At 32.3% G+C, this 23805-nt stretch overlaps 2 protein-coding genes across 2 annotated transcripts; both read left to right on the plus strand.

The window, feature by feature from the left end:
- The first annotated feature begins 18974 nt into the window (after positions 1–18974).
- LOC106366794 (probable LRR receptor-like serine/threonine-protein kinase At4g37250) lies at positions 18975–21861 on the plus strand. Its single transcript, XM_013806455.3, has 2 exons — positions 18975–20693; positions 21130–21861. Exons 1-2 carry the CDS (start codon positions 19088–19090, stop codon positions 21768–21770), a joined length of 2247 nt encoding a protein of 748 aa, XP_013661909.1. The 5' UTR covers positions 18975–19087; the 3' UTR covers positions 21771–21861.
- Positions 21857–23705, plus strand: LOC106366795 (microtubule-associated protein RP/EB family member 1C). Its single transcript, XM_013806457.3, has 6 exons — positions 21857–22190; positions 22324–22479; positions 22548–22654; positions 22756–22996; positions 23082–23195; positions 23281–23705. The coding sequence occupies exons 1-6, from the start codon at positions 22083–22085 to the stop codon at positions 23536–23538; spliced, it is 984 nt and encodes a 327-aa protein (XP_013661911.1). The 5' UTR covers positions 21857–22082; the 3' UTR covers positions 23539–23705.
- The last annotated feature ends 100 nt before the right edge of the window (positions 23706–23805 follow it).

Genomic DNA, 23805 nt, shown 5'->3' on the forward strand with positions numbered 1-23805 from the left:
TTAACTGATAAATTTAATGTCTGTGTAAAACATTTAATAAATTAATGTATGGTTGAATAAATCTTATTTTTTGGGCTGAGATGTAAGTTATGTCGTTGTAGTGTATATTTGTTTTAATAACCTGTAAAAATCACAATCATGAAAACATAAATCATTACCTGATACACTATAAAAGTAAATATTATAAATATTAAATAACTTCAAATATTTTATTTTTATTAAATAAATACATAATGATTTTATTTGTGACCATATTATATTAACTGATTTTTTAAAATTTACTTAAATCATATATATATTGATCTCTAAATTTGGTCGTTTCTTGTAAAAAAAAACATTAAAGCTAATGTTATACTATATATTTGATAGGTTAATTATAAAACCAAAAATATGAACCGAAGAACTAAATATTATAAGTAAAATAACTGATTGTAGTGTTCTGCGATGATAAATAATTAAATACCATGAACATCTGAAACTTGATGGTGGCCTTTATTTATTATATGTTAGTCAAGCATATAGTAGTTATTTATTTTCACTCGTCAAATAAATCTTGTAACTGTCGCTATATGTATGAGAGAAGTTCCGAAAATGTTGCAACTAAAAGAGAAATTAGAAAATATTTATATTATTAATGGGTAGTTACATGGCAGCTTATATATTTAAAAGTATTTATATAATTAGTTGAACTAAATATTTATCAATAGGTCACACAGCTGTTTTAATAGAATAGATATATCAAATCCGGATGTTGATTTGATCAACATTTTATAAATGTTTTCACCATGCGTACATCTAGCATTAAATACGTAATATAAAACAAATACTGCTTGTGGTTACGAGCAAGATAGAAACAGGATAAGTTTTACTGTTCTTCTTTCGGTTGTTGTGATGCTTCTACTAATAACATCTCCAAAAAACACTATATAATTTTAAATATGAAATTTTTTGCTCTCCAAAAAATAATTTCAGTGAGACTCTATATTTGAAGTTTCATTACTCAAAACTTCAAATTTGAAGTTTCATATTTTTATTTGCATTTTGGTCCCTACAATTATACATCATATTTATAATTCATAAGTATTTTCTCGTTTATTGTTCTAATCCTTAAAAATTATATATCATAAATATATTAAATTTTGTTTGCAAAATTTAAGTTTTACACATAAATTAAATAAACTTTAAAATAAGATTTAAACTATTTTAAACCTAGATTTAAACAACAAAAAAATATACAGAAGAAACTTAACAAAAAAACTGTTAAAAATTTTCATGAAGACATAACTATTACACAAATTTAAATATTACAACAACACTAATAGTCATGTAAGTTTGATCTGAAACCTTCAAAATTTCCAAATATTATCCAATTTGTTTTGTGTTACTGAGGATGGTTGTTGTTGTTGATGTCTTTTTCATAAAATATTTTTTTGTTCATATCGAATATATTCATGAGTATTAATATCATCGATAAAAGTTAGTATTTTAGGAATATTTTAATATAATATAATATAAAATTTTATTAATTAATATTGTTATAAAATGTTTATATATGTGCTAGTTATTTATAAAAGTTTGATGAATTCAAATTAGTTATGAAAAATATAAGAACCATATTATAAAATACAAATAGTTTTGAAGTCGAGTTTGAAGTTTTACTTTTGGAGAATAACACTTTTAAACTTCAAATATGGAGTTTTGGAAACTTCAAAATAGAGTTTCTTTTTGGAGATGCTCTAAGGCTGCAACTGGAATGACATTTTTTGAATAAAATTATTTGGAATGGATCATTCCATTGGATTCCATGAATTACTTATCAATTATTATGAATGTTTTCCAAAATCAATTCCATTTATTCTACTTTTAGAATAGAACAAAAAAATAAATTGTTTGTAAAAGTCATTCTTTTTATTCATGATTATAAACCTTCGTGAATGAATGGAATGTGTGAAATCTTTATTTCATTTATAATTTCAGTTTTTATTCCACTTTTAACATCATTCCAATTTTTTTATTCCATAAAAAATCATTACTTTTATTCCTAACAGTCTTATTAGGAATAACCAGTTGCATCTTAAATTTAACACCAACATCTGCTAAATTTAAGATGTAGCTGTAGCTTGTGAATCTTGTGTAGAATTCTTTGAAGTAATTTGTGTAACGAGTGGTAATAGATTAATTATTGTGATGGGAACAATAGATGTAGTTGTACCTTGCTTGCTTAAACTTAACATATATATATATATATATATATATATATATATATATATATATATATATATGTAGTAAGGGACTAGGCACAAATCGGATATCCAAATCCTTGGAAGTATTCGTGATCCAATCCATCGTCCAAATAATAACTATTCAATTCATTTTGATTTGTATCTATTCGAATATTCAAAAAAAAAAATTAGTTTTTTTACCAGATATTCGATTTGATCCGTAAAATTAAATAAAAATATTAAGATACAAAATAATACTCCCTTCGTTTTTATTTAATTGTCGCTGTAGAGCAAAATTTTCGTTTTAAAATAAATATCGTTTTAGAGTTTCAATGCAAAATTTATTAATGAGATTCTCCACTTTATTTTTGCTATTGGTTGAAATATGATTATTTATATAGGTAATTGTGTTTTTATTTTGAAAATATACAAAATCATATGTTTTATTAATCTTTGGGCATAAACCTAGAACGAAAATTAGGTTTATGCACACATATTAAAAAAACATTTAATTTTGCGTATTTTCCAAAATTAGGTTTATGCACACATAACCATATTTCAACCAATAGAAAAATAAAGTAGAGAATCTCATTAATAAATTTTGCATTGAAACATTAAAACGACACTTATTTTGAAACAAAATTTTAACTCTAGAACGACAAATAATATGAAACGGATGGAGTAATACTTGATTACAAAATTCAAATTTTATTTACTTTTTAAAATCTCATAAATAATATAATAAATTTAGTAAATAAAAATATTGTCGAAGTTATATAAAATTATAAATATAATATTTTTATATATAATTCTTCAAATTTATTTATATATGATCAGATCAGATATCTATTTTTCAATATTCGTATTTTTTGTTTGCTTAGTTTTTTACGGATATTGTATATCAGTTTTGTTTTGTTTTGTAGAGTTACAGATGTTCAAATTTTTCGATTAGAATGGGTACGAATAGTGAATTAAATCAAAATTTACGGATATTTTGCTCATTCCTAATTGTAGTATTGGTTTATGTTTTTGTGTTTCCAACCTGCCAAAATATTATACTCTCTTTGCCTGTTGTTGCTACGATCAATGGTCGGAGTGTCGGTTATGGTCTGCTAGTTTTCAAAGTATTTTCATAAACAAAAGAAATATATATGAATTGATGATGGCCGATTGACGATAACGATGGTTGAAGGGCGATGCCTTCTTGCTCACGAATCTTGGGAAAGTTCATAGTTCTGAATATTTTAATCAATTTTTTTGTCAAATATTTTAATCAAATTTACGTTCCAAATTGTAATGAATTAGTTTTTCCTTCGTTCTGATAAATCATAATTTTATGAACGATAATGCAATATTTAGAACAATAGTTGCCTGATTCATTAACTATCGTTGCAACATAGTATAGTACCCGAGAATATAATGTATTTAAAACATAACATGCACAAATCAAACATTTGGTGCTCACGCTAAGAGAGAGAAGAGAGAGAAAGAAGATTTTGTTCTGGTGAGCGGTCCGTGCGTCTACGCGCGTGCCGTCACCGGAACCTCTTGTCTTGTTTTGTCCGTTTAAGCAGTCTGTTTTCTTGTCTTCCTTCTCTTGATTCGCCTTGTCGGAGCTCTGGTTTAACCCTCATCCGGAGGCGCTAGCTCGAGGAGTGAACCGTCATCTACGGTGGATGGGTTGCTGGAGTGAAGGCGCGGTCGTGTGGAGGGGAAAGCGTGGTGAAGTTATTCTCCGGGAGGTGAAGGCTACTAAAGCTCCGTCGTCGCCGGCTCAAATTTCCGGGAGGTGTTTGGCTTTTTCAGCATCGCCTCGTCGGTCCTGTCTCCGGGAGATGAAGGCTTACATAGCCTTGCGTCGCCGGCTCTAGTGGAACAAAGTGGTGGTTTCGTTTTTGGATCGAACATAGCGTTTGATCGATGAGTTCTGTGGTTCGTGGCTCTCATAAGGCGGATGAGATCTCGAAGAGATCGAGACAGCTCTCCGCAGAGAGGTCAGAAAGCTGAAGAAAAGAGGTTTCGGTGGAAGCTCTCCGGTTTCGAGCTCCGGCGTAACGAGGGTTTCGGTGGCGGGGCTCAGGGGCTTCTCGCTTCGATGACGGTCAGGTCGAGGCAAAGGTTGACGCGTGTCGCGCTGATAAAGAGATTACAACACATGTCCTGCCTCCTTGACGCGTGGATCATAAGGGGAAGTCTGATCCGTCTTGCTTGAGTCGATTGGTGTGGGCCTTAGGCCCGTCTAGTGTTTTAAATTTATGCCCAGCGGTTTGTGGACTTTAGTATTGTAACTTGTTTCTCGGTGTTGGTCCAACCTTGTTGGATTCAGACCCTTATATTTTTAATATTAAAATAACTTTTACGGAAAAAAAAAGAAGCATATACATACATGGAAACTTGAATACACAAACGTACATATAGTCAATTATTGGAGTGTAGATATTTTTTTTCTGTTAATGGTCTATTTATCTTGCAACGTAATGACCACAAGGAAATTCATAGAATACAGAATAAATTATAAAATAAATACCGTCCATATATTATTTTATAATTATATCACACACCGTCCAATATTACAACTGTGTTTTCTCAAAAGAAAATCATTGGAGTTGTTTACATAGAAGGTTACTTTTCCTGTTTTGTTTGCATCTTCACATACTGTGGACTTGAGGAGTACTTTGTGATTTACTTTATCATTTTTTCTTCCAAAAATGCCCCTTCGTTGGACGGGATGGACTTCGTGGTTAAGAAATAAGGGTCGAAGGAACTAGGTTTGAGTATCTAGTTAGATTGTCTGGTTGCAATTAATGGGTAGGTGCATGAGATAGTGGGCCTTATTGCGAACCGTTAGATTTAGTTATTTTTGAAAGGGATCCGACGGCTATTGTTAAAAGAAGTACATCGCTACTAAAAGCGGTAACTTGGGTTTATAATTAATATGTGTCAGATTTACGGAGCTCTGAGCTTTTAGCACAGCCGATAGATTTTTTTATTTTAAGATTGATCTGATGGTTGGTGTCTAATCCATGGTTAAGGTAGTTGTGGTTGAATTGTGTGCGGCAGGAGCAGTTGTGGTCATGAATTTTGATGTAGTGAAAAGCATGGTTATGGACACATAATTGTCGTGGTTAGTGAAATTAGTTGACAGGAGCGTGGACAATGGTGTTGGTATGCCCAAAATTTGTGGTCATGATAGTTGTGGTTTAGTTGTGTTTGTGATGGAGGGTACGAACAAGATATCAGCTCAATCTAGGGTTTTCGATTGAAAACTCTAGAGACCTGCTTCTTGAAGAAGATGAATTTAATCGAATCTCTTCCAAGGCTTCTCGAACAAGATGAATTGAATCAAATCTCTTTCAAGGTATAAGCAAAAGCTCTATTTTTATTTATCAAAGTCTGAATACAACTTTAGGTTTTGATGCCTATTTATAATAAATCTTTAAATCTAGAAAACCCTAATCTTAATTAAAATAGGAAAACTATTAAAATATAGAAAATACAATAAAAAGTAATTATCCATGTAAACTAGTGAATAATAAAGATATTTGGAAATATTCCAAATACTTATCTGCATCATTCTCTCTGGGTCGGAAAAGATTCGTCCTCGAATCTTGAATCGGTTTTTTGTAGCTGAAATCTTCAAAAATTTATCTTCAAATCCGAATTTTGCACAAAGCCGAATTTTCTGACCTTGCCTGAAATTTGCACAATTTGAACCTGGCCTGATTGTTGCACGGAACTCGTCCTGCACGAACTTTGCACGGATCTCCTGCTGCACGATGTTTGCACAGACGAGATTTGCAAAAGAATTTTCACTGAAAACGAAGTCGACAACGCGGACATCATCTTCGTAGACGTCGTAGATCGGATCACCATAGATCTCTCGATAGATCTCATAGTTTTCTTCTCTCTCAACAAAGGGACTTTCGTCCTGGATAAGATAGATGTTCGCACTCAGCATGACATCCAGAATCGTTCTTCGATTAAGAAACCAAAGAAACCTGGCTCTGATACCACCTGATGGAGGGTACGAACAAGATATCAGCTCAATCTAGGGTTTTCGATTGAAAACTCTAGAGACCTGCTTCTTGAAGAAGATGAATTTAATCGAATCTCTTCCAAGGCTTCTCGAACAAGATGAATTGAATCAAATCTCTTTCAAGGTATAAGCAAAAGCTCTATTTTTATTTATCAAAGTCTGAATACAACTTTAGGTTTTGATGCCTATTTATAATAAATCTTTAAATCTAGAAAACCCTAATCTTAATTAAAATAGGAAAACTATTAAAATATAGAAAATACAATAAAAAGTAATTATCCATGTAAACTAGTGAATAATAAAGATATTTGGAAATATTCCAAATACTTATCTGCATCAGTTTGGGAGTAAATGTTCAATCGTCTCTTCGAAAACCTGTGGATGTGGGCATGAATTGGATAGTCTTGTGGATCTGGTCGACAATTTGATAGACAATAGTGGTTGTGGTCAGTAAATTGTTATCCACTAAATTACAAATAAAGCTATCTTCTTTGAAACTAGAAACAAACAATCCAAAAGAGAAAGACAGAAATTTTCCATCTTAATTACTTGTAAATGAGTACGAGAAAGACCGAGCAATAACTAATTCTGTTTTTTCAAAGACGTAAGTGTTGACAATGTCTTGATTAAGAGCATCGATTTGAGAATGAAGAGCTTTAATGGTTTCTTCCATCAGCTTCTCAATGCTCGCCACTTGTAGCTTAACCTCCACTTTCTTCCTCTCTGCTTCACAATGGCGGTTTGTTCGTCGAATGCTTTCACCTCTGTGGAATGCTTCACGCTCACGAGCTTCTCCTTGATCTTACTGTCTCTCTTGTCCATGAAGTTTCCAAACGGCCAGTAATAGACCTTGTTGTCAATAGAGGAGAGACAAAAGTGGATTATGGTTTGTAAAAATATTTTCAGATTCTACACTTTGCCGTCAGTGGATGAAGAATTAGTATATAGTTACTTAGGATTGTTTTACGACAGAAGAGCAAAGAGTAAAGTAGAAAATTAGATATAAATAAAAAAAATACTTAATTGATTAAAAAGAAATATTTGGTTTGTTTAGTTAAAAGGGCATTTCAGAGAAATCACAACAAAAAAGTACTCCACAATTTGGAAGTATGTCCAAGTGTAGATAGAGGATGAGAAAGTATGTCATATTGTAATTTTTTCAAATCATTGGCCCCTGGTGGAAAAGAGAGAGAGTGGTGCAACAAATAGGCACGTGGAACATGCACTACTTCAGCATAATACTACTGTTTGACCCAAAAAACTACTGTTTTTGACTGTTTGACCAAAAAAAAACTACTGTTTTTGACCCAAAAATAACTTAAAACTTCTGGACAGAAACTCAACAGCTGTGTTCCATTAAATCAACGTGTACACGTCGTATATTCCCACGTGTAAATTTGATGACATGCCATGTTCACTATTCTTAACAAGGCAAAACTACTCCTCTTTTGGTCGTTTAATCTGCAACGGTAAATCTGTAATTACTGTTGGTTTTTACGTGGTTAGATATTGTTCTTTTTGTAAACTAAACTGTAAAGCCCATATAAAGCGTAAATTGCATAGTTTACTTTTGGTACTCCTCTTTTGGTGGTTTAATCTTAATCAGTTTTGGTTGAAGTTCAGTACTATTTTTTTGATTAAGTTCAATTCAAATTTGATTTTTCTCTTAACCCTATATTTTTATTGTAACAAAATTTTAAACGAAAATGATGATGATTCATATTTATTTTGAGTATGCAACAATTTTTAAACCAAAACATATTTTACTATGTACATAGCTCATTTACTTAATCATTAAAAATTGTTCTAGTCCTATTTAAAGAAAGCAATGGGTTTAACTTAAAAAATGTTATCATTTCAGATTGTCAATCAACACTTTCATATACTATATGTCGCTGTTGTGACAAATATAAAGGGTGTTAGGATTAGACATATCAATTAGGGGTGAAGTCCGCACTCCGAACCCGTCAAGCCCTAAAAATTATCGGGTTTAGGTTTCGTTTTATAAGCCCCAAAAAATTGGGTCTTTCGGACTAAGTCCATTTAGGCTTTGGGTATTTTGGACCTAAGTCTGTTTGGACTAGAACCGACCCGAAAACCCAAAATTTTATATTTGAACTTAAATATTATCATTCATGTAACCGAAACCATTATTAGTGTTGAAATATTATTTTAATATTTTATCCAAACTCTAATAAAGCAATTATATAAATTGTTAATGCACTTTATTGTTTCATCATTCCAAGTGTTACATTTAAAATTTTGCAAATGTACCTTCTTTTTTCATGTATAACATGCTTTTTAAAAAAAAATACAAAGTATGAAATGTTTGACCATGTTTATCATAATTTTTTCTCTTATATGTTTAGTTTTAATTGATATTTATTACTTTAAATCTTATTAAATTTAGTTTGTTTATAATATGTTTTTAAAGCATACGAAAAAATAAAACATATTTGAAAAAGAAGAAAATTTTAAACTCACTTTATATATTTTTTAAATGAAACTATTTTAATGAAAATCCGCATGTATTAAAACTATGGAAGTGACAATGACAAAATAATTTCCGAAAAGCCCATAACAGCCCGAAAAGCCCTATATCCCTATAAAGGCCGGGCCAGGCTTTGAATTCTAGGCCCAAAATATTTCCGGGTTGGACCGGACCTGGTTTGACATCCTTAGTTAGGATTAAGAAATCAAGTTTGTCATGCAATTCATGTTCTCGCTAGGTGTGATTTTAATAGCTTCAAAATCAATCTTCGTTGTATCGATTTCTTGTAAGATTTTCGAACAATATTAATTAATAAAATCTTACACTTGCTAGAGTAATCAATTGTTTCTTAGTGAATATATAAGATATTAGAGTAGTCACATAAATCAAAATAATATCTCTTGTTTATTAACAATATTTTTATGGCAAACAAATCAAAATAATCATTTTATTTATTGTGTATAATTAAATTTCAATGATATTGATATTGATATAAATATATATTATTGAGGCTTCCTACTCATATTGTTTTATTAACATTTGTATATTTGATGTAACAAAATATTTAAACCATTAATCCCAAAATTAATGATGTGCTATTTTTTCGATGAAAATTTCAAAATTAAAATATTAAGGTCTCAGAACTTTTTCAATGCAAATTTCAAAATTAACATGTTTATGTATTTTAAATGGTACATATTTTAATTAAACAGTATTAAAAACAAAAAATATATATATACATATATATATATATATATATATATTTAATATGAATATCTATTAAATAAAATTTTATATTAATATGATTTTATATGGTCACCTGTATCTTGTTATAACAAAAAATAATAAACCATTGATTACAAAAATTTTAAAGTGGGATTTTTAACATTTTTGTAATTTATAGTCATTTTAAAAAATTCAAAATATATCATACAAGAAAACTCTAATTTTTTATTATATAGTTAATGTGATTGTTTAATTTCTTTTAATAATATTAAACTAAACAAAAATGAGGAAGTTACAAAATTGTTATCAAATTTTTATTATTCATAATCATTAATTGTCATATATATGTTAATCATACAAAGTAATACCGTAATTTTTTATTTAAGGAAGCAACACACGCTTCTTATATTTTAGGTTAATATAATGTTACCTATCAATTGAATTTTGGACCTACAAATTATTCAATTGATTAGTATGATGCCACGTAAACCAAAATGATATTCTAATTAAGTGACACATCATTAAGTCTTTTTTGTAATTAGTATAAAATATTAGTTTTATTTTTAAATAATTTTCAATTAATATATTGATGATTTTCAGAGCCAAAATCTAATGGCGGTGAGGTTAGTCTCTCTCCTTTCCTAGAGAGAGAGTTCTCTCTCGTTTTTCTTCCTCTCTTATCAACAAAAAAAAAAAAATTTGAGAGGTTAGAGATTGTTTGAGAGTGAGAGAGATCATCCTTTTTGTTCTCCGGCTTCGGTTCAACTGACCAGATTTTGTTTTTGGCGTTCTCGCCTTCTCCTCCGCTGGTGAACGGCTGGCTTTTGTCTCTGGGTGGCGGTGGCTTCCTCAGCTCCGTTTCGCCGGCTTTTGTCTCCGTGTTATGTCCCTTTGGTGTTGACGGCGGCTCTCACCGGGGTTATCCCGGTTTCGTTTGACCGGCATTTCTGTTCTTCCCCTTTGCAATCGACTTTCCTTCCTCGGTTTCGATGTTCGATGGTTAAGGGATGATTGATGACGATTGATTCTATTGGAAACGTGAGTCTGTGTTTGACTCGATCAATCGTAAAGATGGTTCTGGTTGAGCATCTTTCGTTTATCCCGGTTGTCTGATCTCTTCTTCTTCAAGCTTTTTTGTTTCAATCGGTTCGATTCTCGTTGGTTTGAGTTCGTTGTCTCTTGATTGGAACTTCATCAAAGAAGAAAGATCCTTTGGCTCGTGAGATCATGGATAGATCTCACGCTCAAGTTTCAAGCGCCTTCAATTCTGTTATCGTTTCCGCTGAGGTTTTTTGAATGGGATCCTGTTCCGGTGTGTTTCCGGTGGATCTGCCGGTTAGACCATTGCTGGAATCGTTCTGCTGGCTGAAGATCGGTGGTGACTCGCATGGTGGACACGTGTTTCGGTCACGCCAAATGTTTCGCGTGGTGATCGAGTCGGCTGCGTTTTTACCTATGGTTTTTTTTTTGTTGGACCTATTGAGTCGTTTATATATTTTCTTTTTTGCCCGGTTGGACTTTTGTAATATTGACTTGGTTTTTAATTATAGCAAATCCTTCCAGTGAAAAAAGAAAAAAAAATCTAACGGCGACAAAATATTAAAGTAATATGTGTACACTCTTTCAGAAACAAAATAGCTCTCCTGTGGGAAAAAACATCGATAATTATTATCGTATGTAGTATTATAAGAAAAAGTGTTCGGCGGATCTAGCTGAAAGTTGACAACGTCATAGTGCCTACTGCCTATTATTGTTCCATAAATATAAGATATTTTCATTTGGAGTGTATGTGTGTGGTTAAAGAAGGGTCGAACCCGAGCCGCCCTATTAATGGGCTTTTGTTGTCAAAAGTAGTGGAGCCCAAAATGGGATGGTCTGCGTGATTGTGATTAGGTCTGTTGTCTCTTTCAGTTATTTTATTTCTTCAAACATCCAAATCAATCACATTTTAATTAGTTTCCTTACTAATACTGAAGTACTGCAATATGTGTATTACGGCGAAGGGAAGAACAGGCAGTAACTACGAATTTTATGTTTGTCTATTGCTAATTATAACCCCATAAAACTTATATGCGTTTGTTGTCTTATAAAAGCTATATTGTTTTTCATAACTTTTGTAAAGTAAGGCAAAAAATGTAAAATATGTTTAGTATATATCCTTAAAATCAACATATGCTGTATTTTTTTATCATGTTTGAAATATATGACAATTAACACACTTGTAAGCCCGAGAAAATGGTGTTCAAAGGAAAAAAACTAGAGAAAATATGTAAATTAAAAACTAATAAACATAAGTGTGTTACCTTCACAATCAAAACTAAACCCTAGATTCATCTGTTGCAATTTAATATTTGACATCGGTCATGAATTCTGAGTTTTATCTTTTTGTATAAACACAGTAGGCTTTAAACAATCGGTCCAATAATAAGTTAGACCCATTTAATGGTTTCTACGTGTTGACTCGGTGACTCATCTACCTCACATCGCTAATATGGTGATGGAGGTGATCCCATCGTCACGATCAGCCGTTATCAAAGGTTCTTACGTAGGCACAGGACATAGTTACTAGGGGGTTCTTAATGGTCTAACCACTGGTTCTGCAATGTTTGAGCTGGTTGTAGACGATTGATAGGTGTCACTAGAGTAAGTATGATGGCGTGGAGGCAGAGATGAACCATTAGAAGAAGCGGAGTGAAGACTGGGAATGGAACAGAGGGTCGCAGTTGCAATCCAGAGAGTATAAAAGAAAAGAGTCTAAGAGTAGATAGGATTATGCTATTAATGAACAGTTTGGCCATGGCGCATGTCGTATGAGCTTGGTGGTGATCGACGACGTGAGATCACTGATCCGATCGACATCAGAGCGCGATCCTTATTGTTTGTAATCCTTCTTCTCTATCAATAAAGTGTTCTTTGGATCTCTACTCTATCAACGGTATAGCCACTAGTGTTGTTGACCTTAGCCCCGGTTTACCAAAAGAAGAGGAGAGGTTCAGTGTATATATAGTGTGCTTGGTTATCAAAGCTACTCTTCTCGATGTTGTCTTCCTTAAGAAAGAATCATAGAAAAAAAAACCTTAAATAATGTGACAATGATGCGTACTGCGTGGTTATGTTTTGTAATTGTTGTGCGTTCCGCATCGAATCAAAAAGTACGACTCCTATTGTTTATGAAGTTAAACTTTCCGAAAATATTAAAAGGCTAAAAATATTACAATAAATGTCCAAAACGTAAATCTCGATTTGCATAAAATTTAGTGAAAACCGTAACGGCTGATCACGGGGTCTTTGCACTAATTTCAGCAAACTTCTTCTTTATTAAAAGAGAAATACCATTTTTATCTAATACAAAATAATCATACTAGAAGTTTAGGTCTATATATTCAAATAATTTTTTTATTGTTTACATTAGTTTATTTAATGTATAACATTTCTAAATAATTATAAGGATATTAATAACAAATCCATTTTAGCTATAAATTTAAATTTTAGTTTTAGGAATAACAAAATCTGTTGAGAAAAAATCTAACAAAATCTTTTTTAAAATTTAAATATTCTTTCAATTAATGCACTGATTAATTTCGAAATTAGTAGTATAATATTATTATAAATTAATTTTAATTAAATTTTTATTATAAACAAAATAATGAATTTTTTTGCTAATTTTATAAATTTTATAAGTATATTTGACATCTTCTCTATTAAAAGAGAAGTACCATTTTTATCTACTACAAAATAGTCATACTAGAAGTCTAGGTCCATATATTCAAATTTTGTTTTTTACTGTTTACATTAGTTTATTTAATGTATAACATTTCTAAATAATTATAAAGATATTAATAACAAATCCATTTTAATTATAAATTTAAATTTTAGTTTTAGGAATAACAAAATCTGTTGAGAAAAAAATCTAACAAAATATTTTTAAAAATTTAAATATTCTTTCAATTAATGCACTGATTAATTTCGAAATTAGTAGTATAATATTATTATAAATTAATTTTAATTAAATTTTTATTATAAACAAAATAATGATTTTTTTTGCTAATTTTATAAATTTTATAAGTATATTTTATATTATATTAAAATAGAAGTAATTAATGAATTACATATTAAAATTATGTTTTTTGCAAACATATTAAAATTATGTTGAATTGGTAAATCAATATATTTTGAAAAAAAACTTTCAGTAAGATAAATAAATAAAATATTATTCATCGTTTAAAGTGACTAAGATATCATTCACTTTTTAAAATGATTAATATTCATATATTATGTAATAATTTTTACAAAAAATAAAATTGTTAACATATGTTAAATTTTAATTTAGGACTATATATCATCTATTTAGTTATTTTTAAAATGACAGCAATATATTATCATAAATTATTATATATAAAATAATATAAAATTTTTTATTTATAAATAAAATGTTACTCTGCACGGGTGTGCGGGTTAAAATCTAGTTTTATCATTAATTCAAATGCTGGAAATAAAGCAGAGCATTTTATTTTTGAGAGAATCATGTGCCCAACCAATGGACTGACTGACTGACTGATTACGATAAAGCTCTAGATTTTCATTCGTTATGGGTTTCACTTGTACATTAGATTTTTTGCTTACCCGTTAAGGGACGCACATAACCAATCCAATGAGAATAAGGTATAAATTCATTATCTTAAAAGTATCTTATCTTTTGTTTTGTATTAATTAATCAATCCTGGCATCTTCTTACACGTGATTTGCTAGCTAAATTTTGTTCCGTAAGCTTTTTCTTATCTGAAGCTCTTTTAGAGCTTTTGCCCAATTCCTTTATAGCTTAAGCTTTCCAGAAAGATTCCATACAAAGTTTTTTTTATAAAGAAAAACCCAATGTGGCAAAATGAAGTTATAATAATAGTAACCAAATTAATATGAGGAGTATGCCAAGACACATTACACACCTCTTTGGAAAGCTAAATAATAAATGTTCCAAAATTTATTACTTGCAGAATGTAATATCTATGTGTGAATATCTTATTTCTAAACATTTTCAACTATACATTTTAAAAATGGATTGGTTATGTATATTACATAATGATAGCTATTTTTGTTTAAAGGCGCATTTATCTCTTTATTTCTGTCACATCATTAGCAAAGCAAAGGGCGTTTTAAGCTTTTGTCGTCAAAAAATCTCAATATAATGTATATTGATATTTCAGAAAATATCGATATATAGTTAAATACCATGTCCCGTTTCACTTTAATCATTCTAATCACACGTCGTTGTTAAAAGCTTAATAGATAGTAGCATATATTACCAAATGGCGTCGATGTGTTCACTTCATCGCTTGCTAGACTTATCAAACAACTATGAATACTTCCATAGTTGTTCCTTGACCGTTAAAATCTCATTTTCATCGTTATAAAAATACTTTTTATCGAAAACAAAGAAAATGAAAAGTCCTAACAGATATCATATAATATATCCAAAAACACCCGACCGATCAAGTGTCATTGATCAGTGGTCTATTATTATTGTATGTTCACTGTTTGAAAAAATTGTCGAACTGGGATCAAATTGTAAATTTGCAAGACAAAAATAAGTTTGGAGTTTTGCAAAATAGTAAATAGAAAACGCCATTTCTATGCATCTCCGGTATTTGTCCACCGCCAAATTAGTAGCCATTCTCTATTTGATTATTTATTGCTATGCCATGTATACATTCATATCAAAATATACAGGTTACTTACGTTTACGATCGTGTTTTATGCTTACAAGGAAACAAAAAAAAAAGATAGATCATTGAATATCTAGCCTCATGTACCGTCTTACGGTAATCAATGAAACCAGTGTGTGAAACTTGGACTGCGTACAGTGCACTCATACATCAGCGACCTGGAATTACTTTTTACCTTTACATAACAACCACTTTCTCAAAGTATTAATTGCTGAAGAAATTACATAAGAAATTTTCATTTGTTCGCATAAAATTCTTACACGGACGTCATAGCAACCGTGATATATGGTGTTAAGAAATACTGTAATACTGTAATACACATTACACTAGGATAAGATCCGCGCCTTGCGCGGGATTAAGTTATTATTTTTATTATATTTTGGAGAATGAAACAATAGTTTGGCTTCATTTGGATTACGGGTGTTCAACCCAGATATCGGGTTGATTTCGGTTCGGTTCGGTTTTTTTCGGTATTTGGTTAGTAAAATATAACTACTATTCTAAATCCATATTTACTTTGACTTTAGTCTTTCACATACTTTTGAAAGATTTCAACTGGACGACTAAATTGATCAGCCAATCTTGTTGCTTTAAATCATTAGTGTTTATATATATATATATTATTTAGTTTGAATATTTATTAAATAAAAATTCATATGCGTTATATTTTATGATCATTTGTAACTTATTATAACAAAAAAATAATCTATTGATCACAAAATTTTCAGAGTGGGAATATTCAAATTTCTAATAATATATAGACGTTTTGAAAAATTCAAATATAACATATAAGAAAAAATATAAATGTTTTTATTATATATTTAATGTGATTTTTTAATATCTTTCAATAATATAAAATTAAAAAAAAGAACTAAGATACCAAAATTGTTATCAAATATTTATTATTCATAATAATTAATTTTCATATATACGTTAATCATATTAGGTAATTTCGTAGCTTCTAATTAAGGAAAGTGCAAAAAACATTTTGGTAGATTATTTATCAATTCGATAGTTAGTTTAATAAAAAATATAATGTAAGTCAAGATGGACCAACCTATTTTTCTAAGAATATTATATTTTATATAGTCATTTATTAAATGAGAATTTATAATCATACAGTTCTATGATCATTCATATCATTTTATAACTGAATATTTAAATCATCGATAACAAAATTTTCAATGTGAAATCTTTAATAAGTTTATAATTTATAAATGTTTTTGAAAATTCATTGAAAGTTTTAATATTAAAATATTTATGTAATCTTATGGTATATAGTATAATCTATATATATATATATATAAATATATATGTTTTATTATTAAATGATATTTTTTACTCATATGGTTTTAAAATAATGTGTATCTTCTTATAATATTAAATAAAAGTTCATATTAATACAATTTTATGATCATTTGTAACTTATTATGACAAAAAAAATAATCTATTGATCACAAAATTTTCAGAGTGGGGATTTTCAAATTTCTAATAATTTATAGACGTTTTGAAAAATTCAAAATATAACATATAAGAAAAATTATAAATGTTTTTATTATATATTTAATGTGATTTTTAAATATATTTTAATAATATAAAATTAAAAAAAGAACTAAGATACAAAAATTGTTATCAAATATTTATTATTCATTATAATTAATTTTCACATATACGTTAATCATATTAGGTAATTTCGTAGCTTTTATTTAAGGAAAGTGCAAAACATTTTTTGGTACGTTATTTATCAATTCGATAGTTAGTTTAATAAAAAGTGTAATATAAGTTAAGATGGACCAACCTATTTTTCTAGGAATAGTATATTTTGTATAGTTATTTATTAAATAATAATTTATAATCATACGGTTCTATGATCGTTCATATCGTTTTATAACAAAATATTTAAATCATCAATAACAAAATTTTCAATCTGAAATCTTTAATAAGTTTATAATTTATAAATGTTCTTGAAAATTCATTGAAAGTTTTAATATTAAAATATTTATGTAATCTTATGGTATATAGTGTTTAATATATATATATATATATATATATTTATTTTATTATTAAATGATATTTTTTACTCATATGGTTTTAAAATCATGTGTATCTTCTTATAATAAAAATGTTAAACCATTGATCATTAATTTTTAATATAATAATTTTAATAGTTTTAGTCATTTATTGTCGTTTTTAAAAATTCAAAATATAACATATACGAAAAAATCTAAATTTTATTTTTATAGCTAATTTGATTGTTTAATTTATTTTAATAATATAAAATTAAACAAAAAATGATGGAGGAGATATACATTGTTATCAAAATCTTTATTATTAAACTCATTAATTGTCATATATATATTAGTCATTTATGATAATTCGTAGGTTTTATTTAAGGAAAGAAAATATCATATCATATCATTATATCATATAGTTTGACCAACTTATGTATCTAACAACATATAAAAATCGAATGTGGACCTACTTATTTTTCAATTGAATGTAATTGACTACCTAATTGAGTGCCACCTATGCATTGGGGCCTCTTTTAATTAATACAAAATTGAGGTTACATCTTTTCAAATGTTCCTCAATTAATATATAAGGGATTACATGCATATATACATAACTTGAGATTTGGCAATCAAATAATACGTAACAAAGGGCCACGATGACGCTCGCGAATTTAATTAAAACGGGGACCGATTCTAATTAATTTGACCGGTTGTACATTAATCTTGACATGCATTTATTTTACGTGTGATGTTGACCTTTGCTCATTCCAGTACTACATTTATATATTTTTTATGGAACACATATATATGTATTAGTGTTTTTGATATTTCTTCTTTAAATCAGTTTAGCCTCGTGATCCGTTGAGATTATTGACATACATGTAAGTTTAACTATAGACATGTTCCAGAAATATCAGTTAAATTGACTTATTTATCTAACCAAGGCTAAAGCCAATATTCTGGAAAACGGTATACCTAAAATTATAAATGTAAACTTCATATAAAAAGTATATGAATAAAGTTACGAAAGTTCAAACCAGAGATTATATGAAACGAATATTATCTTTTGTTGAAATTAAACACTTGTTAATTGATAAATAATTAAATACATATAGGTAGACAGTGTAGGCAGTACGTATCTCTACTTATCAGTTAACGTTACAGCTGTTTTAAATTTATGTATGTGTTTGCTGCATCACTTAAGTCAGCCTACATGCATATGATGATCTGACGTACGATGACAATAGAAAGATTAAGCCTAATGGAAAAAATAATAATAAACGGTCATATAAAAGTAAATCCAAGTCAGCGAGAGACCTGCTAAACTTCGAACTTTATCTGAATGTCTTATAGCAAAGATACTATTCTCCCATCTGAGCATGTTTGTTCACTATTAATTAACTGACTAACAATCCAATATATATAATTTTATTGACACACATCACATGATCCATGAATCATCTCACGTCACATTTTCTTAGAACATCGCACAATCATAACAAATACATTTATTCTATAGTGTTTTGTGATCCAGCAAAGATTTGTATGGAAGAAAAGTATCCAGCTTCATATGCTATATTTTGTAACGTTCTTTGGGGAAAATAAATTAAAATAATGATTACCATATAGGGGTCCATGTTTGATTATTAGCGTAAAACGACAGAAACGACGTCGGCATGAACAGCGAAAATAGTTTTAATTTTTGTTATCACATTCCGTGCAAATTACATAGGATTAACTTAAGTGCGAAATCAAGAATCCCATAAATAAATAAAAAGATATACACTTTCATATCGCTCACTATCACATTGCCTTTTCAACAAAGTCTCTCTCTCTCTCTCTCTTTTTATGACGACGATGCATGAGCTTAACTAACACTCATGACGACACTCGCCGCCGTTCTCCTCCGTTATCTCTTCGTGTTTACAGTCCTTCTTCTCTGTGACCGATCTCTCGCTCTCAACACAGACGGAGTTCTTCTCCTCTCTTTCCGTTACTCAATCCTCGACGATCCTCTCTCCGTTTTACGGAGCTGGAGACTCGAAGACGAGACTCCTTGCTCTTGGCGTGGCGTCACGTGCGACGTGTCCTCCCGGCACGTGACCGTTCTTTCACTCCCTAGCTCCAAGCTCGCCGGCACTCTCCCATCCAACTTGGGCTCTCTCCCTTCGCTTCAAAGACTCGATCTTTCCAACAATTCCATCAATGGCTCCTTCCCCGCTTCGCTTCTCAACGCGACGGAGCTTCGGTTTCTTGATCTGTCGCGTAACCACATCTCCGGCGAGTTACCGGCGAGTTTCGGCGCGTCTTCGAAACTCAACGTGCTGAATCTCTCAGAAAACGCTCTCGTCGGAGAATTACCGGCGACGCTAGGCTGGTACCGGAACTTGACGGTGATCTCTCTGAAAAACAACTATCTCTCCGGCGAGGTTCCGGGAGGTTTTAAGTCGACGGAGTATCTCGATCTGTCGTCGAACCTAATCAGAGGCTCCTTGCCGTTACATTTCGGAGGTAACCGCTTACGTTACTTCAACGCTTCGTTCAACAGAATCTCCGGCGAGATTCCGTCTGGTTTCGCCGACGAAATTCCGGAGAACGCCACCGTTGATCTCTCTTTCAACCAGCTCACGGGTCAAATCCCGGGTTTCCGGGTTCTCGCAAACCAAGAATCCGACTCTTTCTCGGGTAACCCGGATCTCTGCGGGCCCGACCCAGCGAAACACCCTTGCCGTGACCGTGAAGCAACCTCTCCACCTCCTTCGCTAACACCAAACTCTCCTCCAGCATTAGCCGCTATACCGAACACACTAGAGTTAACCAATCACCCAATTAGTTCCAAATCCGGTTCGAAATCAAAATCAGCTCTTAAACCGGTGATTATCGTAGGCATCGTTGTCGGTGACATCGCCGGTTTAGGGATCCTCGGGATTGTGGTTTTCTACATTTACCAGTCTAGGAAACGGAAGACCGTAACCGCTACGTCGAAATGGTCCACGTCAGCAACAGATTCCAATGTCTTGTCTAAATGGTACTGCCTACGTAAAACCGTTAACGTTGACGGTGACTGTGAAGAAGAAGAGGAGGAATCCGAGACGTCGGGATCCGAATCCGATGAGGAGAATCGGGTTGGGCGAAATAGACGGTCCGGGTTGGATGATCAAGACAAGAAAGGTATGTTAGTGAACCTCGACTCAGAGAAAGAGCTTGAGATCGAGACGCTTCTCAAAGCTTCAGCTTATATTTTGGGAGCCACCGGTTCGGGCATAATGTATAAAGCGGTTCTTCAAGACAGTACGGCTGTAGCAGTTCGACGTATTGCTGAGTGCGGTTTAGACCGGTTTAGAGATTTTGAGACTCAGGTTCGAGCCCTGGCTAAACTGGTACATCCTAACCTGGTTCGAATTCGAGGTTTCTATTGGGGATCAGACGAGAAGCTTGTTATTTACGATTTTGTCCCTAACGGCAGCCTCGCTAACGCCCGTTACAGTAAGTCTCATTTTCCCGTTCTCTCTGATTTAACGCTTACGTTAGTAGGGTTGTGTGTTAGTAAACTAACATGTGCGTGAGAGTAAAAACTGTCGGTTTCGGAGTCAGAGAGTTGGTTCCAACTAAAACATGTATGTCAGTTAATGCTCGGAGGAGAGTCAACGTCAATTATCAAAACTGATTTTTAAAATATTTTTTGTTACTATCTCAAATGCAAGATAATGACAGTTCTGTGTCTGTGAAATCTTACTGTTGAGTAACTTGAGTCCATATATAGTGATTTTGTTGTTTTGTATTGGTATATGCAATCATGCAAGTGCTTTTGCTCTACTTTTGTCTCTTTGTTTAGATAAGAATCAGTAAGGGCCTCGCTAACTTGCGCATGTGCGTGTTTCGTCTAATATTTGGCTTGTGTCTTTTTTTCTTATAATGGCAGGGAAAGTGGGCTCCTCGTCTTGTCATTTACCTTGGGAAGCTCGGCTCAAGATAGCGAAAGGTGTAGCTCGCGGGCTAACGTACATACACGACAAGAAGCACGTGCATGGCAACCTCAAGCCAAGTAATATCCTTTTGGGTCTAGATATGGAGCCGAAAGTTGCAGATTTTGGACTTGAAAAGCTTTTAATTGGAGACATGAGTTACCGAACGGGTGGTTCGGCTCCAATATTCGGAAGCAAGAGATCAACGTCATCTCATGACTTTGGGCCGAGTCCGAGCCCAAGCCCAAGCTCAGTTGGATTACCTTACAACGCTCCGGAATCTCTCAGGAGCATAAAACCAAATCCAAAGTGGGACGTGTATTCTTTTGGAGTTATCCTTCTCGAGTTGCTAACGGGGAAGATCGTGGTGGTTGATGAGCTTGGACAGGTTAATGGGCTTGTGATCGATGACGGTGACCGGGCGGTGAGAATGGCGGATGCGGCTATACGAGCTGAGTTAGAAGGCAAAGAAGAAGCTGTGTTGGCATGTTTGAAAATGGGCCTAGCTTGTGCTTCTCCTATACCACAGAGAAGGCCTAATATCAAAGAGGCCTTACAAGTTCTAGAGAAATTCCCTTTTCATTTTAGTTCACAATAATGATAATAATTACTACCAAGAAAGATTTAATAGCTTGACTGTGTGTACTTAGAGTTAGATCATCTGATTATTGAGTTTATTTTTGGTTTTATGAGTTAGCGACAATAATTTATCTGGGCCGAATAAGAAATTACGTATTGGGCTTTTATGAAGTAACCAAATAAATAGACCCATTAAAAGCACCCGGATCCGAAATATTAGGAGCGGGTAAAGATTCGGGTTTAGCAATTTGAATTGAAAACTCCGCTCTCGTCCCTCTAAATTTGAAAAGAGGCGTAAGAGAGTTGGATCTGAGCTGAGGTAAAGACGAAGATGGCGACGAAGATTGGGATGATGGATTCAGCATATTTCGTAGGGAGATCGGAGATTCTAGCGTGGATTAACTCCACTCTGCAACTAAATCTCTCCAAAGTCGAAGAGGTATTAATCGTCAATTTTCTCATCGATCGTTGAGGAACCTAGTTTTGGATTCAGATCTTAGGCTATCATCTTCTACTAGCGTTGATGATTCTTTGTTAGGGTTATAGTTCTGGAATTGAATACGGATGTATAGGCTTGTTCAGGAGCAGTTCACTGCCAGCTCATGGATTCGGTGCACCCTGGAGCTGTGCCGATGCACAAGGTTAATTTTGATGCTAAGAGTGAATACGAGATGATTCAGAACTACAAGGTTCTTCAGGACGTGTTTAACAAACTCAAGATCACTAAGGTTCGCTTTCTTGATTATTTAGGGATAATAGAGCTTTTAATCGAATCTGGTGAATTATGGCTGTGTAGCACATAGAAGTGAGCAAGCTAGTTAAGGGTAGACCATTGGATAACTTGGAGTTCATGCAATGGTTGAAGAAGTATTGTGATTCTGTTAATGGTGGCCACCTTCACAAGTTAGTTTTTTTCATAACTATCATAGTCTTTATGAATGTTGATTCTGATGCATATATGCGTTTTCTGAAACTGGTGTCTTGTATTTGTTTTTCATTGCTAGTTATCACGCACTGGAGAGAAGAGAAGCTTGTAAAGGAGGAAAAGAAGCAACCAAGAGAGCTGCAGCTACACAACAATCAGCCAAGAGTTCTTCTTCTTCTTCTTCAATTGCACCTAGACCTTCATCTTCGAATGGAACCCGTAGACATGATCCACCATCCTCCAACACTGGGAATCACCACTCTTCGAAAGCACCCTCCTCTAAACAATCTAAACCGGTGCCTGCTGCTTATGATGAAAAGGTATGTGTCTCCCTCTCTTTCTCTCTCTCTCAACTCAATCAAAGTCTTTTGAAAACCTCACTAACTCGCTTTGGTTATCTCACAGATCACAGAACTGAAACTCTACATCGACAGTTTGGAAAAAGAGAGAGACTTCTACTTCTCTAAACTAAGAGATGTTGAGATTCTCTGTCAGAACCCTGACTCTGAAAACTTACCTGTATGCAAAAAAGATTCCTAATCCCTCGTTTTGTTTTAATAAATCTATTCGAATGTCTCGCAATTTTATATTTTTGTTTTTGCAGCTTGTTGGTTCCATTAAAAGGATACTCTACGCAGCAGATGGAGAAGACGTTGGAGCAGCAGCAGAAACACAGAACTTAAGCCCTATTGATGAAGGATCAGAAGAGAGAAGGAGCAGTGGAATTGAGTCGCAGAAGAGGAAACTCATAGCGAACCTCGACGTGGATGCTGCAGCGATTACAACTCTCTCTCCAAGGCAACGCCTCTCTGATTCTTCTGATGTCAAATGCACTGGATCATCTCCTCTTTTAACATGCTGAATCAGAAAGAAAAAAAACAAAAACGATGAATGTCTCCGAGAATTGGTTCTATGTTTGAAAAATCCCCATCACTTGTTATATAGACCTATTATTATTACCCTCTTACAAATATCATTTGTGTGATGTTTTGTGATACTTTTGTTATAATATGTTTTGGTTCCTAGCTACAGTTTGATACATCCTATCGATTAATAACTGGTGCATGATGATTCCGACATTAGAGCCGTCATACTAATATGTGATAATCGTAGAAGCCAAAAGGTGTTC

Source organism: Brassica napus, chromosome A7 (genome assembly GCF_020379485.1).
Source record: "Brassica napus cultivar Da-Ae chromosome A7, Da-Ae, whole genome shotgun sequence".
Classification (NCBI taxonomy): Eukaryota; Viridiplantae; Streptophyta; class Magnoliopsida; order Brassicales; family Brassicaceae; genus Brassica; species Brassica napus.

Coding starts and splice junctions, on each gene's coding strand:
- LOC106366794 (XM_013806455.3), top strand. CDS start 19,088: ATGACGACACTCGCCGCCGTTCTCCTCCGTTATCTCTTCGTGTTTACA. Junction 20,694..21,129: donor CCTCGCTAACGCCCGTTACA/GTAAGTCTCATT, acceptor TTATAATGGCAG/GGAAAGTGGGCTCCTCGTCT.
- LOC106366795 (XM_013806457.3), top strand. CDS start 22,083: ATGGCGACGAAGATTGGGATGATGGATTCAGCATATTTCGTAGGGAGA. Junction 22,191..22,323: donor ATCTCTCCAAAGTCGAAGAG/GTATTAATCGTC, acceptor ACGGATGTATAG/GCTTGTTCAGGAGCAGTTCA. Junction 22,997..23,081: donor CTGCTGCTTATGATGAAAAG/GTATGTGTCTCC, acceptor GTTATCTCACAG/ATCACAGAACTGAAACTCTA.